This window comes from Charadrius vociferus, unplaced genomic scaffold (genome assembly GCF_000708025.1).
Source record: "Charadrius vociferus isolate BGI_N301 unplaced genomic scaffold, ASM70802v2 scaffold129, whole genome shotgun sequence".
NCBI classification, from domain to species: domain Eukaryota; kingdom Metazoa; phylum Chordata; class Aves; order Charadriiformes; family Charadriidae; genus Charadrius; species Charadrius vociferus.
In genome coordinates this window covers 4,331,348-4,348,718 of record NW_009661374.1, presented here as the reverse complement: position 1 = coordinate 4,348,718, position 17,371 = coordinate 4,331,348, and the positions used below count along the sequence as shown (strand labels likewise).

The window sequence follows — 17,371 nt, the reverse complement described above, 5'->3', positions numbered from 1 at the left end:
AGCTCTAGTGGAGCACGCCATGAATGTCACAGAGTTCTGCCTTTTGCAGTCAAACTCATACAGCAATTTATCCCTGTGGTGAATTAGCTAACCTTTATATGCTTCAGGTACACATATAAACAAGTTGGAGAGTCCTCCCAAAGGTTCTTGATCTGAGAGCGTACCCCACCCCCAAGGACTTTAATATATCAGAAGAATTCTTACAGCTGGAACATTAGGGGAAAAAACAACACAGGTAAGTTTAATTTCTGACTTAGCAGAAACTGACATGTCCTAAGATCGAAATTTACAGAAAGTTATGAAGACATACTGTATTTTTTTAGTGAAAAATAAGGTTATCTTCCCTACTTTTCTAAATGAAGTGAAGGTCACCAGAAAAGCAGTCCTTTCTGAAAGCTGAAGAACGGAAGTGGCCAAACACTGATACAAGTGGCATCCACACACAATAATGTATGCATTCCTGTCATCTCCAATAGAGAATACAGTTGCCTCTAAGAGATGATCAAATTTTAACAACCTTCTAGATAAAATTTTCTCATGGGTTTCACTTTGAGGAGTAGAAGAAAACAGAAAAGACTAAACGAGTCTGAATAAAGAATTCCCAGTGTAAAATAAAAATCACAAATTAGATATGATTTTCGAAGTGTACAATTCTACAGTATATCACCAATGATTTTTTTTTTATTTCCTATGTAACAGAGAATATGCTACACAAACATACAGATAGAGTTTATATATTTGCATTATAATTTCACTATTACTAAACCAGAACGAAATTTCATATTTCAGACTTACCCCAACACTGACTTCCCAGTTTCATCAGGTTTACGAACAGTAAATGGACTTGGATCAATCCCCACATTCTTAGGCATAAAATCTCTGGCAAAGCAGAAAGGAAAAACTGTTTGTGAGCAAAGTTCAATACATAAAATCTTTCCATTTTCTGAAAGAATCACCTCTAACATCTACCTTTGAATTAAAAAAAACCCACCAAAACATTACAAAAAGAAACATCAAGTTCTAACTTCATAATTACAAGTTAGTCATGTAAATTTAACCCCCCTAGCTATATAAAAAGCTTTCAGTTGCATTATGTAGTCGCATAACACAGCTGCAAACACTACCAGTTGCCAAGGAAGCTAGAGCAATGTGCCCCATTCCTGTGCTGAAGAAACCCTGTAACTCAACTCCACTGTTTTCAAAATGCTGCCAACACTCAAATTGGGTCAAAAAGCTATATGAAACATAATCGGCCTGGAAGTCTTTAGCTAAAGTGTGACTAAGATTATGCTTAGAATATCCAGCTGATTGCTGCCAACAAAAAAAAAATAAAAATCTGGCCAGCTGTGAGAACCTGATGAACTGAAGAAACCAACTATAAAACGAAAGCAGAACAATTAAAAAACAACTGCTTTGAAGGTAGCCTCTGTGATCCAATGAGTCCACAGAGAAAAGCCCATTTTTCAGCCTCCAAATGCCCAAACTTTTGGCACCCCGTAATGGAAAATAATTGGAAATTAAAATGCTATCTTAACGGTTGTTTTTAGACTTGCATTTCCATTTCATTATTGTGATTTAGTTTCTAGAAGTTTGCCAAATTTGAAGCTTAAAAAAAGCCCACAACACCAAACATCCCACAAAACCTATCATGTTACAAAGATTTAACAAAATAAACCAAATGTACATTTAATTCACACCAAATCAACTTCCAGTTAAGGATTTACAGTCCCCAAACATCCCAATATACCGTGTAGAATTGGTCATTGCCAAGCAGAAGGTCTCATCAAAACTGCTCAACTCATATGGCCGAAAAAACTCATTGTGGATATCAATTTCCTCTTCATACTTGTGGAATTTCTTCACTGTCAACTTGTGTCTGTTTTCAGCACATGTCACTGGGGAAAAGAAAAAAATTAATCTTTTTAAATTAGTGACTCTGCAAAATCTAAACACTAGCCTGCTTACCTAGCCATCCTACCAGGCAGTTTTCTACAGCCATATCCCCTCTAAAACAAGACGATATAATATGAAGAAGATGATGCGCCACACATCTTTAATAAATATGCATTATCAACCACCATAATTTTATTTCTCTTCATGATGACAATTCCTAATAAAACATGCTCCACAGTGTCCCAGAAAAATGACACACTAGCTATACCCTGTCATCTGCAACAGGAATGTAACCACCAGTATAGACTATAAATATATGTCAATAGGCAAGTAAACAAAAAAAAAAAAGAATTAAGTGTGCCCTGGCATATAAACATATGGAGGTCAGGTTTTAGCCAATTAGGTATCTCTTGCATCCTGCAGCTGAAAAATCATAGCTCATTGGCGGGGGGGAATTATTTCACAATCATTATGGAACCATATTTTTTTCCAGATTTGGGATCTAAACCAGCTAAAAAGCATTTGTGACTAAAACTTCTTTTTCAAGATACTCTGTAAGGCAAGGAGCAAATATAGTTCCTACCTTCATCAAATGGAAGAGGTAAATGCTTTAGCACACCTGTGGTCCACCAGTAAGTATAGCTGTACAGGAAAAACAGACACACAATTGATACTGATCTTGTATCCAGTATCTTGACTTGATCTTGTATCCAGTCTAAACTTTTGCACATAACAGTTACCCAACTATACAGCGTCACTTCAGTAAACATTTCTTTATAATTCAAGTGAGGAAGAAAGTAAAGAATTATCCTTGGATGTAGTATTTCAAGAGGCCCCTACCCTACTACTTTGCCCTCGGGCCATGAAACTTAAATATATGAAGCTCAATACAGGTATGGAGGGAAGAGTGGTTTTGTTCCATTAAGCAAAATACATTTCAGGTGCCTACCTCTACAGTACTGAAAATTAAGGTCTTAGTACTTATAGAAGGTATTTATGTATTTCTCTTGTTCTGGTTTTTAAAAATGAAGCAAAACAAAACATCAATCCACACCCACCACTTGTTATTCAGATCCTAAAATTTAGGAAAAGGGTATGAAGAAATGAAGGTCAATGATAATAAAATTAGAATATTGTGAAAGCAGCTGACTTCTACACATAGAAATACATTTTGATATAACAGCTGTCCTATGTCTAAGAACTGTATGTTGGCATAGCTAACAGCAAAAACCAGGCCCTGCCAGAAGCTTATTCAGGATTTCTGAAAAACAACAAAGCAAGCAACATTCATAAAATAAAGCACGTTTTATCTTTCATTCATGTTTACATATTTGTATTTTCTCTTCTCAAATATACTTTAATTTCTTCTCTAAATTGTTGATAGTTCCTTTAATTTAATTACTTGGGATGAAAAAACATTTATCCTCATTGATTTTTATTTCAAATATGCATGTATTCACAACACTGTAAGGGCTGTAATCAGAGTATTAATGTGGTTATCTCCCACTCATGTCAATGTAGCCATCTGGAGCAGAAACAATGGGTGTATTCCCATGCCCAGAGACAGATTAGTTAGTGGGACTTAGCAAATGGTGCAGAACAGGCAGGGCAACACACTTCAGTTCCAAGAACTGTGCATATCCTAGACAGAAAGGAACGAGTTATGCCTGGCAGTCACATCTCTTCCTGAAGTCCCGTTTCAGGCCACGCTAGCAAGCCATTTTCTCCAGTGCCTTCAGAAACTAGGCAGACACATCCAATTTTGCTGTTTGCATAAATGATAATTATGTGGCAACAGAAAATCTCCTTTTCCATATTCACTGTCCTTTCATGTGAATCACAAATTATATAATAGTATATATGAAACTCATTATGAAATCTCTTCTTTCTGATGGAGAGGCAAATACAATATAAGAAAAGCACAGTCAAAAGAAGTTTCAATGACAGGAAACAACATCTTCCTTCTCTTCCTGTATCCTTGATTTCATTATGAGTTTTCATTATTTCCTTTGCTGCTGTGCCCAAGGAATCCAACAGAGGCACTGCACAGAGAGGCAGGAAGAAGTTATACAAAGGACTTTTCCAATAGTTTGGTAGAAACAAAAAATTATTTGGAAGAGTTTTTTTCACCCAACTACTTCTAACATGGAGGTATCACGTTGTTCACATGAGAAAACATCTTGGTTGTACATGTGCTCAGAAGAAATTCTGGCCAGAATGAAAGGTAAAGCTAATTAACAAGTAAATGAAGAACACCAACTTTTTTTTTTTTTTTAAACTGTTCCACCTCATTTGAGATCAGTATCTGTGACAAATAAGAGACAGTTGTTTAATAGGGTAACAGATGAAAGGGATACTAAGACATTTGTGTATTTGAAATATATCAGCTGAATTAATTTTTGACATACAATAATGTTCAGAATCAGTAGGCAATAAAATTAGTGTTGCATGTTTCATGTGTGCCTGCAGTAGCACTTGGTTGTATGGCTGATATGAGCTAGCATCAAGAGAAGCCTCAGGAGACAATACAAAAGGACTGAAATTTAGAAACAGTCACATCACATGCCAGCTGCCGTGACAGGTTAATGGAATAAACAGCCAACAGGGACTGAATACACTGTTTAAATGCTTGTAATTTTCCCCAGACAAAAATCTCCATGCAGCTATTCAGATCTACCATTTGTGATAGAGTTTTATGACCCACAGATATAAGCAGTGAAATTCCTAAAAGAGATAATTTAGTTAACAAGTCTAGTACTGCCCTTATTATCAAAGTGGATTTTTTTTTTTTTTTTTTTTTTTTTTTTACACAAAGCATTTATAATCCTTAAGAAAATAATTCCACATTGTGAAGCACTATAAAATTACTTTAAAATTTTTACGCTGTTATTTCTGTATATTACTGTGCAACTACAATGGAATGCAAAAGAAGACAAATAGTCTTCAATATAGGCAAGACATGGCTGAGAGGAAGGTAGAAAATCATGGGCTTCTTGGTGTGCACAGCTGCAGACTAAGTGCACTACACAAAACCATAAACAAATGTTATCCTCATCACCTGATCTCAAATACAGCACTAACTTGATAAATCTGACCATCAAAAATACACCTGATACTGCTTAATGAGACAGTGGTAATTGTACTTCAGTAATATAGTAAAGCATTTCACACTGCAAGCTAGAATTTTATATGAAATGAAACATCTTTTTTCAGTACAACAGGAAAATAACATACTAAAGCAAATCCTTCAAAATACCAACATCCAACAATTTGGGTAATCTCTTGAAGGTTTTGCTTTTGTTTGTGTTTTTGGTTTTTTTTAAAGTTTTTGTAAAAACTTAAAGACAGTAATCTAGTTTTTGACAGGCTGACCAAACTATTCTGTTACCAGCATGCATTTTTTAAATTTATTAGAGCAATACCAAACAAAAAAGCATAACAGCAAAATACCTTCTCCTGGTCTGTGACAGACTGAGGGTGTTCTTGTGATGCAAATAAAAATCAGTGGGAAGTTCCCAGAGATGAGGTTTTCCTTCTGTAGGCTTGAATACTCCCAGAAAGAGATTGATAGAATCTTGCCTGTCTGCATCTGTTAGACAAGAGGGACACTTAACATCAGGAACATTGCAGAGCTCAAGAGCCTATTCAGACATTTACTTTTTATGTTTGCTCCTCACGGACAGAGCGCGTACATCCTACGACTTCTACAGGGACCTCTGGGCTTCGACCACCGTAACGAAACTTCATTTAGCCCTGACCATCTGCCACACTGCAGTGCATGTGGGGCTGGTACCAGTGCTGCCCGTCTCCTTGGCTTCTCTCACCGAGGAGCTGAGGCAGAAGCTCTGCTTAGCGGCTTTGCAGAAGCAGATCTCGTGCTGCAGCTCTGTCTCCCACCTCTGCATACATGCGTATACACGAAGCATGTGCATGTATTTAGGCACGTGCCAGGGAATCTGACATATCATGATGAATTGACTGCAGTCTAAATAACAGAAGAATGATGTCTCCATACAATACACGTTTCCCGCAAGACACACAAATTATGAACTCTTTGGGATTTTCTAGCCCAAATGTAATCAGTAAAATGATTAAACTTCACAAACACCTTTTAGTAATTTGGCCATTTTTTCCTGTAGGCTTAAATCATCAGTTTCTCTTGCCATATTCTAAGCTTCATGAAACTAAATAAGGCAAGTGCTAAAATCCAGTAGTTACATAACACTGTAGAAGAAAAGCATGACAAGAAACCTTGTTGTTCATTTACATCTTTAAAATCTCTCTTGCTACCTAGCTGCAGATAGGACGAGTTGCAACTGATATGAAGAAAAGCTGGAGTCAGATGAGGGCTTGGGGATGGTGAACCATGATAAAGACAGCTTTGCAAGCAGAGTAGTAGGGGCAGAGGAAGGACCTTCAGATATGGGAGAATATGTGGAGAACTGAGCTCTACTTGTGCCCCGAGGAATTAGCACATGGAAAGCTCTCGTCCCCATTCTTGTTTGCACTTCAGTAATCATCAGACAAGGAATAGTTCAGACTAGTTCAACAGATAGTGTTACTCCTTCAGTTCTCTCCACATTTCAACAACAGTATTATGAGAGTTGAGTGTCCCTTTAGCAGAACACTGCATCAAAAAGTCAAATTGAAGTCTCAGGATAGCAGAAAGCAGGCAAAAAAAAAAAAAAAAAAAAGGCAGAATCCACAAAGCAGTGGTGTGACAGCAAGAACAAACTTGTTTCAGTCAATACCTCCTTCTCCCCAGAATTTGAGTCTCTTCCCTCTGCGCAACATATAGTATTTTTTACAGGGAATTAAGACACACAAGCAGCTGACAAATGAAGTGCTATGTAGAAATTTCGTGATGATAGGATTATAGAAAAGTATGCTAATTTACAGAAGTGTGCATATATGGAGGTCGATATTTGGAAGTGGGATCTTCTGTATAAACAGTCACATGGTGTAACAGGGCAAAGCACCAGGAAAAGGGAAAGAAAGGGGAAACCTCTTGATGTTGCTTGGCTCCCCTTCCCTACTTAGAGGGTCTTTCATCTGGAATCTGCCTTTTTTCTTCCTTTTCTATCCACTCATACATCCTCCAGATACTTCTACTGTCCTGTCAGAGCACTTGTCCAAAAAGATACTTATTTTACCTTCTTTCTTTCTCCTCCCCTTCCCAATTTTCTTAAGAGGATCAACGTATAAACACTAACTCTTCTACAAAGTAATATTCAAAAGCATAGGTTGTTCAGCCTGGAGAAGAGAAGGCTCCAGGGAGACCTTATAGCAGCCTTCCAGTGCCTAAAGGGGGCCTACAGGAGAGCTGGGGAAGGATTTTTTACTAGGGCATGTAGTGGTAGGATGAGGGGGAATGGCTTTAAACTGGAAGAGGGCAGGTTTAGATTAAACATGAGGAAGAAGTTTTTCACTTTGAGGGTAGTAAGGCACTGGCACAGGTTGCCCAGAGAGGTTGTTGAGGCCCCATCCCTGGAGGTGTTCAAGGCCAGGCTGGACGTGGCCTTGGACAACCTGGTCTAGTGGGAGGTGTCCCTGTCTATGGCAGGGGGGGTGGAACTCGATGATCTTCAAGGTCCTTTCCAACCTAAACCATTCTATGATTCTATGATATGTAGGTCCTAATGGTTTGCAGACCATTTTGTTTCTGCAAAATAGCGTCACAGTTGAACCAAGACATAAGGAGAGAATGAGGAATGCCAGAAACAGTGCAAGAAAGCTATGCAAAATTCAGTAAAAAGGTCTGAAAAAAACCAAAAACCAAACGAAGCCCAAAACCTTGTTGAGGACACTGAGAATTGAAGAGAAAGAAAAGGTCACAAGCAATAACATGTATTCTTTCTTCCTGATAAGTCCTTTAGTTAGTGGTTTAAAGAAAGTGCTGAACAAAACCCACGGAAACTCTCTAAGCAAAGAAACTGGAAGAGCCCTTAAGACAAAATTAGTTAACATGAGCAAAGAGGTTAAAATTGGTGGTAATTTCTGAAAGCTAAAGGCAGAGATGAGCCTCCTTTGCTCATTTACCATTGTTTCACCTGTCAGGAACAGAAGGTATAATGAAATTGTTAACTAAATAATTGTAAAACAATTAGGGTAAAACAAGATAATTCAGTTAAACTATGTCACTACTTATATGACAGATGCTAAAATGAAATTAAATGAAATTTGTTCTGTGAAAAACAGCTTGAATTTAAACTCATACCAACCGAATTAACCAGTTCATTGTCTGAAACAGCCTATAGTAGCAGTTCATCGAAGCATTCTTACCTTTCTTCCATAGCAAAAAAATGACTGCTGTTAAATGTCACATTGCAAAAGGACTCAAGCTCTCTTTTGCACTTATTGGTTCAGTTGTGCAGTTGTGTTTTAAAATTAACAGAAATACAGGACATTTATCAGAAAATGTCTTTTTACTGTCTTACTTCTCAACTTGTAATTTAGAAATAGGCAAAAAACTGTAACATTAAAGATTATTTGTGCATAAGTCTTCAAGCAGGTACAAACGCGCAAGTGACTGGGGAAGCAGAGAGTTAACTTGAAAGGTGACAATCCTCCCTTTACCTTACGTTAAGGGCTGAACAATTTTATGACATAATTTTGAAGAAAAATAATGAAAGCTTTTGTCTTTCTTTGAAACACTGGCCAGAGAAAACAGGATATGGAGCTTTTTAGATCAATTTCCTTATCTAGACAGAAAAATCTCTCTTTTCAAAAATAAATAAGAAGGTCAATGCACTGTGGAGCACAGACAAAAGAGCAAAGAGGTTTTCTCTCTTAATCATACGCACTGATGTTATAATTATGTACAAGCAAGTAGAAAGACTGCACTGATTTTTCAAAAGATACTGCAATGTACGTGTATACTAGCACATTTTTAAGACCATTTGAGAAAACAGGAACTGAAGGGGCCATTTAATTGAATTAGCCTAAAATAATCTACCGCTCTCAATCTGAGTTTGCAACCGCACTACATGACAAATTACTAAATCATGAGAGATTCAACACAATTGGGACTATAACGTCCCATGACTAAAAGGTTATAGTAATTAAGTTTACTCTCATACAACACTAAAAGGTAGTTTACTATGTCCAGTCCTGTTTGCGGATAAATAGATTATTCCAGATTCCAGAAGCTTATTATGCATGTTGCAACTCTAGCACTGAAGTCTGCAACGTCACATTACTTTCTAAAAGGCATAAAAGATAGAGGAGTATTATTTGGAATACTATTTCCTAATTTCTTTGACAATCACAAGTGAAAGAAAAAATGCTAGAATTCAACTAATCACAATGCCTGCCAAAGAGGGTGTTGAAGGAACACTTAATTCTTAACTAGATTATGATCTTTTTTTCTGGTACAACTCATTTGCTTATAACCAGGGTACTTCAAACAGTTGACTTCTCAAACTACACTGCACCCTCTACTTTTTCCAAATGCTAGAATTAAAAACAGGCATGAAAAAAGTCAAAATTTTTGCCTAAACTTGTAAGATTTTTGCAAGTTACCATAAAATTGCCTCATGCTTTTAGCAGGAAACCTTGGTTTTCTTCTAAGCTTCAGTCACTAACTTGATCCAGAGAACATTTTTTTAATTCTTCACTCTCCTATTATATAGGCAACATATTACAAATTTATAGGTACAGAAAATCTATAGAAAAGCTAAGCCACTTATCATGAACCAGGATGAAACTGCATTCCAAGTTACCTTTCTTACAAGTCCAAGTTTTATCTACTGGATCAGTATCTCCAGGCAAGTCACCTAACTGACACGTCTTACTTTTTCTCATCTGTGCAACTTTATTAGTAGTGATTATCCTAAGAGCTTTGAGGTCAACCGATGAAACCATTTTCTTAAAAGTATAAATTAATTTTAGCATCGTGTATTTTTTTATGATAGACCAACAGAACAAGTGTGGCTAAGTGATTTATTTAGGAGGCACTGTTAGCAGGCCACTTGTTCTGAATATGCTACACAGTATGACTTCAAGCAAACACAATTAAAATTTTCTGTGTCTGTTTACTACCGGTACATAAAATTCATAAGCATTAAAAAAAAGTTTCTCAAAATCAGAACCACAAGGAAATGCTGGCTCATGAATTGGCTAGCCCTCAGATTTTTATTTGTATTTTTAAGGATATGCGATGGATAGTAACAGTAAGTGCAGTATAGCAAATCAGAATCTTCTGATTCTAAAAAGGCTTCCTTTGCCTCTGTTTTCTGAGAAAACTTCAAGAATAAAGTGATCTCTTGGAATGTGTCACATTAACAGGCTTGCAGATGCCACCTGAACAGGCAGTGTTGGACAGTGAACCTTTAAATTTCACTGAAACAAATCTTTTAAAATGTCATACTAAAAAGGCAGTAAATACAACACTGAATGCTACATTTCAACAATGGCGTCTTCAAACACAAGGAATGCATAAAGCATCAAAAATATTTGGGTCAAATGGGATCAAATACCAAAACCATATGTAAATTGCAGAAAGTGTGCAGCACTTTTATGAAAGTTTTATTTTGCCTATTGACTTCAGTTAATACTAACATCTATTTGTGCACTCAGCTACAAGTTTGCCCAGGTGACAAGACGGACTTTTTTCAATCAGTTTTCTTTCTTCTTTTTGTAACATCTTTTCTAGAACAAATTATTTTTTTGGTAAAACACATGCACATCTTGACTCTCCTTGCAAGCAGACCATATCTCCAAATGCAGACCTAAAACTTTGCTCAAGCTTCCACCTAACCTAAGTGGCCAGCACAACAGTGAACAGCTTCAGAGATTTTGTTCCATCTTGTACTTATCAGCACAGATGATACTGCAAGCGTGCTTCCTTTTGCACGTAAGAACTGATAAAGCCATAACTTATTGCCACTGCAAACAATAAGAGACCATATCACTGAAATAAACAAGTTCTCTGTTTCTCATTTAATTTGGGCAAATATGATAGACAAATTACATGAATTACATTCAGAAACAGTTCTTTATACGCTGTGCTCACACATCTTGTTACATACACAGAATTGTCACTAACAAAAGCAGTAACTTCAGCCAAAGAAACCAGAGATTACTTATTTCTAGCCAGTGTCCAACTCTGTTTTAAAATTCACATAGTGTCTAAATAATTGCAGTCTACTAGAAAAAAAAAAAACCCTGCAACTTCCTGCCCTGCCTATGCAGCTTCTGTGAAAAAGAGTAATAAAGGATTGACACAATATTTAGAACACCGCAGCACTCAATGTTTGTCATCCTGACATGTCTTAGACTGTTCTTTGATCATTCTTTTAGAACTTTCTCATGACTTCTAAAAACACTAAGCATTTTTTTCAGTTATTTTGCATAAGGTATGGCTCAGCATTTTTCAACAAGGTTTTTTCTTGGCAATGTTGTCCAGAACAAAGCTCATATCAGTGACTGATATGAGCTAGTAAAGGAGTAAGCTAGTATTTTACAACTTATTTATCTCAAAAAATAGCTTATTTACTTGGTGCAACTTGCTTTTTAAATTTAATTTTGTCTTTTCTACCACAGATTGAACAGTTAGTAGCTTCTATTCATGCAAGACAGTTACGTGCATCAGAGATTGCTTTTGGTTTGAAGCCCCGAGGAACATCACAAGAAATACTCCGCTTGAAGCCTTCTACTCGTGTTTAGATTTGCCAGTTTCCTTCTGTTTGTTGAAGCCATTCTGTTCATAATATTAACAGCTCTATTACAGCTATCTGCTTCTCTATTGATGTACAAATGTCACTGGCAGTTTCAGTGCTATATGCGTACATTTTCTAAATACTTCTTACTTCAGTTGACCAACTTTTATCAAATGAGGCTGCATGATACAACATGCATTTGCATAGGATAAGAGATAAAGACTTCATCAAATCAGAATACTCATTTGATATCCATCAGATTTTACTGAATTATTTGAAAATTATAGTATAAAGGATCTCTGTCGCAAGATCATATTACCGATTATTGAAATATCAAAAGTAAGATGTTTTTCAAATAATGGCTTAAAAGAAAGCACTTAATTAAATTTACCTGAGAAAGCATTACTATAGTATCTTGAGAGCGTTTGCATAATATCTTTGGAATGCTGAGTCCACGGAGCTATCTTTCTGTAGGTTTTTACTCTGTGGACAAGCTGAGAACCTCCATATTGCAGCGAAAGTGTGTCTCCATGATCTTCATATAATTCTTCAAATAATCTGAAGAAACAGAAGAATGTGACATCTATCAAACTGCTGAAAAGACTTTTTTTTTTTTTCAAAAAACCCATTATAATAATACAGTTTTTCTGTTTAACAAGCAATACTTTTTCTTCTAAGTACTTCTGCCAGTTTACAAAAACAAGTATTTCATTAAAACATGCTTATTAACTTACAAACACTGAAATGTAAAGCTATGTCTCTACTCCTTAGTCAGATAAATAGGTGGAAGGTTTATTCAGATATAATAATTACTAAGAAGGATTAGACTGTAAGGTTTTCACTAATTTATAATATATCAGAATGAATTCACACTACAGAATATGCACTTCTGTAGATTCAGGGAGGAGATTAACATGCCCTACTAGCCAGTAGGGAGAATACAACCCATATACCTTCACAAACTAAGGTTTTCTAAATACACTGAATGGGACAGAACATGCCAATATCTCAAGGCTATGTTTTCTGTCAAGTCCACTGGGAATTAAGTTAATGTATCTTTCAAAACATCTCCCTAGTTATGACGACGATAGTTCAAAGGTACAAACAGAATAAACATGACTTGTAAGAAGTCCGAAGGGTAGTCAGACATCATTTGCTGGGGCCGGAAAAACATGATGTAAGAAGGTAGAAAGAGTCAGCTGCTAAGATGAACAAGGAGAGCTGACTAAAAGCAACATAGTCCTCTAGAATCAAGTAGTTGACAGTAGACTCTAAGCTGAGAACAGTCCAAATAACAAAAATGATCAAGAATCATCCCGTCAATGACAAAACCAAGACAACAGTCTCAGAAAACAAGGCTATCCTAAGGAGATGACGTCCAGTCTAAAAGATAACAGATTGAAAAGTGCTTCTCAGAAACGGAGACTATAGCCTTGCTGGAGCAAGACTGACAAGGACGACATCTTGCTAAAAGAGGCTGAAAGTGTAACTAAGAGGCAAAAAACCCAAAATAGAACAGAAAAAAAAAATAAAACAACCACAACACAAAAACCCCAACCACCAAACCTATGGAAATGTTTTTTATATCAGCAGATCAAGACACAGTAGCATGTGATACACTGCAATATCAGAGAAGAAAGTCTTTAAGGAGCGGAGAGAAGAGTAGAAACGAACAAAACAAATCAACAGCAACACCACAACCACCATAAAAAAAACTCAACAACAAAAGCATTCCTTTAAGAAAATTTCCAATAAAGGGATAGTACTGCATAAGTAACCCAGCAACCATCTGACCCAGCAACTGAAGTCCTCCTGAAAAGGTTCTGTACGAAGAACACTTACCTGAGCAGAAAATCTATTTCTGTAAAAACAAAATGGCTGTCCAGCAAATCTTCTGCCCAAGGTCAAGTACAAAAAGCTCCATTAGGAAGAAACAGCTGCAGCAGTTTCTACAGCAGTTAATAATAACTTAAAAAAAAAACCCACAAACAAAACAAACCAAACAAAAACCCCCAAACCACTTGCCTCCACACAGATTGCTAAGAGCTCATGATGCCATGTATGAGAATTTTCTGTTTGCTTCTTTGGTTTTGTTGTGTTTTTTTTTTTAAAAAAAAAAAAAAAAAAACCCAAGGGGAAAGACAGCAATCCTATTCAGCTAAAAGCTAAAAAAATGGTTGAAGACAAAAACTGGCAGGTAAAAGGATGATACCCCTCAGAAATTTCCCAGTCAGCCATGGAGGATTGATGAACAGAGTTGCAGTGACCCTGCAATAAAGGTTCACAGAAAGCAGACAACTTTAAATTCATTAAGGGTGTTGATCCACTTGATTTGGAAAGGACTTGTAGAATTAAATTACCCTTCCACAGCCTCAAAATATTAAGCCTGCATTCAAACAAAGACTAGTCTTCTGTAGAGAGAAAAGCTGTTAACTACATATGATAAAATGAGCTGCTAATGTACACTTTGTCTAGGAAATGTCCTAGATAGGACAACAATTACACTAAAGGAATCACTAAGAAATACAGCTTGCAGAAACGGTCCTGCGCAATAAAGTCATTAAGATTATTCTTGCTAGACACAAAATTGAACTGTTCAAGATGCGTGGTTTCTTCATCCTTCAGGATGGATAACTGAAATAAAATGCTGACTTCAGAAATTTAGTTCAATAGAAATTCTGGATTGTATCCAGCCAGTGAAACTGTATGAGAAAAATCAGAAGTATAAGAAAGACAGTCAAAGAATGTGATGAAGAAAAATTAGTATTTCAGACCCATTAGCTAAATTAAGGAATACAGACCACTACAGATTACCCTTTGGGCCAATTAGAAGAATGTAAATGAAGAGGCAAAGTATGCAGGAAGCAGATACGGGATGTGAGACAACGCAGGGAACAAGGATGCAGCAGGTCAAAGTGAAAGACCACCCAATGGAGAGACAGTATAGCACGTGCCTGTCTTCAAAATTTGTTGCATTGTGAAGCAGCAGTTTTTAATTATTCGCAATACAGTAATTCAGAAAAAAGTCTTAACATCTTATTTAGATGACAAAATCAGTTTCAGACTGGCATACATAGTGCAACTAGAAAGAAAAAAAAAAAGTAAAAATGTGGCCAGATAAAAGTAACCTTTTATGTCAGACTAATAGCTACATTTCAGAGAAATAATGAGAAATGAAGTATCAGGAAAATCGGAGACAAAGCAACTACTACAATTTGAACAGATGATGGTAAGAGATGGAAATTTGAGTGATTAGGGCATAAAGAGGGAGAGAAGAAGATAGAGAGGAAACATGGGACACTTGCAGCAGGGAGCAACAGAGGAAATTTGGGAGGGGAAGAGGAAGGGGAAAGGTGGTAAAGCTTAAGGAAAGACAGTAAAATACAACCCGAAGTGCTGAAATAAATGGTAGCTGTAGAGGACACCATAAAGAGTGGAGATAAGCGACTTGTCCATCTCCTTACCCCCTCTAGTTAGAACCCAAGGGCCCGGATTGCTGAATCCCCAGGGGGCTGCATAGGAACTGGTATTTGCAGCAGCAGTTGCTGGTTCCCAGAGGTAAGCACGCAGCACCTAGCAGCTGGGACATGGTGGATGAGAGGCATTGCTAGCACACCGAAGAAGCTAGCCAGCAGGTGCTCATCCTGGCCATCGGGCAGAGGCCAGGAGCCACCTCTCACACAGCGAGCCAACATGCTGCAAGTGAGATGGATTTTGTGGCATGTGTCTGGTGCCAGGAGCAGGCAAGTGCTCAAAGCTAATAGGAAAAAGGAGAAGAGCTGAAGGTACTTCTCAAGTAAAAGGGTGGGGAGACCGAGTACTTTGTCTTTTTTGAAATACAGGTTATATCTCCACATTCTAAAACTAACAAAGCACTAGTCAAAACCAGCAACGAAGCCATAACTTTCACAGTCACAACAGATATAAGGAATAAAACCAAATCAACTCAAGGACTCTTACATTAATTTCTGAAGCATATTCACAAGTTAAGTGGCTTAGTTGCCCTTAGCCCCCAGAGCATTTAAATTTAAATGCTGGGTTTTCTTAAATGGTTTGAGGATGCTTGAATAAGTATCGCTGATACTTGATCCAAAAAACAACTTTGCTGAAAACTTTTTTTCAACAAATCAAATCACAAAACTATTCCAAAGGAAAAGCAGAAAATAGCAAGGTAAGATGTACTTCTATAAAAATATCAGTTTGGCATTCTCCTTAAAAGCATGTACTTATTTCAATTTTATTTTTTTTTTTTTTGCTTTTTGCCTCAAGCAAGTAAGTGTGAAAGACTGGGGTGGGGGGGTTGTTACATTTATTTAAAAAGGAAACTTTTTGCTTTAAGTTTAGGCATTTAAAGAGAATGAAGTCAAGCAGTTAACTTGGAAGAAGCCTCATTAACATACTTTTCCAGAAGAGCAAATTCTCAGCATGACTGGATTTTCTCAAGAAAATTTCAAGTATGGATGATTTTTTACACTTGCATGAATAAACATTACAAAAGCATTTCAAAAGAAAAAATGGCACTCCTATATTGACATACTCTTCCTAAATCTCTTGACATTTTATTAAAAAATAAAACCATTACACGCTTTACTAATATATCTTACCTAACAGCATCTGTATCAAATTGCAAATTAGGTTTATCAATCAATCCCAATGAATAGAGCTGGTATGCCAAAGCACATTTTCCCACCATAAATTGGGCTGTGTTAGTGCGATCCAAACAGTCCACACAATTGGTCCGGAGAACTCCAGTCTGGTAAAGCAATCCAAATAAGAGACTTTTCTTAAAGAACAGATTACTACACTTATGATTATTACTTTTTTCCTTACTATCCCAAGACTTGTCAAGTCTCAAATACTGAATTTTATGTCAGTTCACAAAAATCTAAGCAAAGACATTTCTAAAAAATATTAAAAAGCTATTTATCTCTAGCAAGCTACATTAGACTGCTGTAAGCCCTACTTTCAAAATATTCTTGCTTCTGTCATCACAAAAACCGCATCTCTCCTTCAACCTACAAACAGCCCTAAAGATTTACCTTAAAAAGAAAGGCTGTATTATTTCAGTGAAGATGATTTTATTTTTAAGTATGCTGTAAGTACTGCAGAAAACAATATCTACTCCGCCGTTTATCTGCCCTCAAAAAACACATCCCAGTGATTAGCTAGTAAAGGAATGGTCACATGCTTTCCAACATGAACTGCAAAATTATGAATGGTAAGTCAAAAGCAAATAATGCTTCTTAACAACACACCCTGTGTTCAGAGTATACAATCGTAACATTCAAGTATAAATTTGTTACTCTATAATTTAGTCAGCACTTTTCTGACCTTAAAGAAAGCAGTGTTTCTAGGTTTATTTTCTTTTAGGGATAGAAATTAAAACAATGTACAGAATATTCAGCAGTGGTGAATATTCTTTTTAAAAAACCCTTTTAATGTGTATGAATATGTCACCAGACTTAAGTATGTTTCTTCCTCACCACTTCTAACATTGTATTATGCTATTTGTTTAAATCCTGCTGCTGTTAGCTGTAGTGCTACCAGTGCTGCTACACTGGAAGCACTACAGACTTAGTAGTAATGGAAACTAGTTCAAAATAGGAGCATTTCTCAAACTACCTCCAGCAAAAATACAGTTCCAACAACATAAGGTTTTGTGGTACCACCTAAGAACTTTGAGCCTTATTTCCCAGCTGGGTTTCTGGGATGGACCGCAATAATGCTGTTTACTATAAATATTAATTTAAGAGCAATCTGTGAATCACCAACTGGATACTTAAGTAAAATGGTCCACTGGCCCTTTGGGAGTGCTGATC

At 36.7% G+C, this 17,371-nt stretch overlaps 1 protein-coding gene across 1 annotated transcript in view; it reads right to left on the bottom strand.

The window, feature by feature from the left end:
• The window catches only part of FIG4 (FIG4 phosphoinositide 5-phosphatase), a 64,279-nt gene that overhangs the window by 23,796 nt on the left and 23,112 nt on the right, over positions 1-17,371 (bottom strand). Inside the window, exons 14-19 of the mRNA XM_009893875.1 lie at positions 16,157-16,305; positions 11,944-12,110; positions 5,344-5,482; positions 2,477-2,535; positions 1,748-1,895; positions 796-879 (exon numbers count right to left, since the gene is read on the bottom strand). Of these exons, the coding sequence (XP_009892177.1) occupies positions 796-879; positions 1,748-1,895; positions 2,477-2,535; positions 5,344-5,482; positions 11,944-12,110; positions 16,157-16,305 (746 nt within the window). The remainder of the gene's footprint in view (positions 1-795; positions 880-1,747; positions 1,896-2,476; positions 2,536-5,343; positions 5,483-11,943; positions 12,111-16,156; positions 16,306-17,371) is intronic.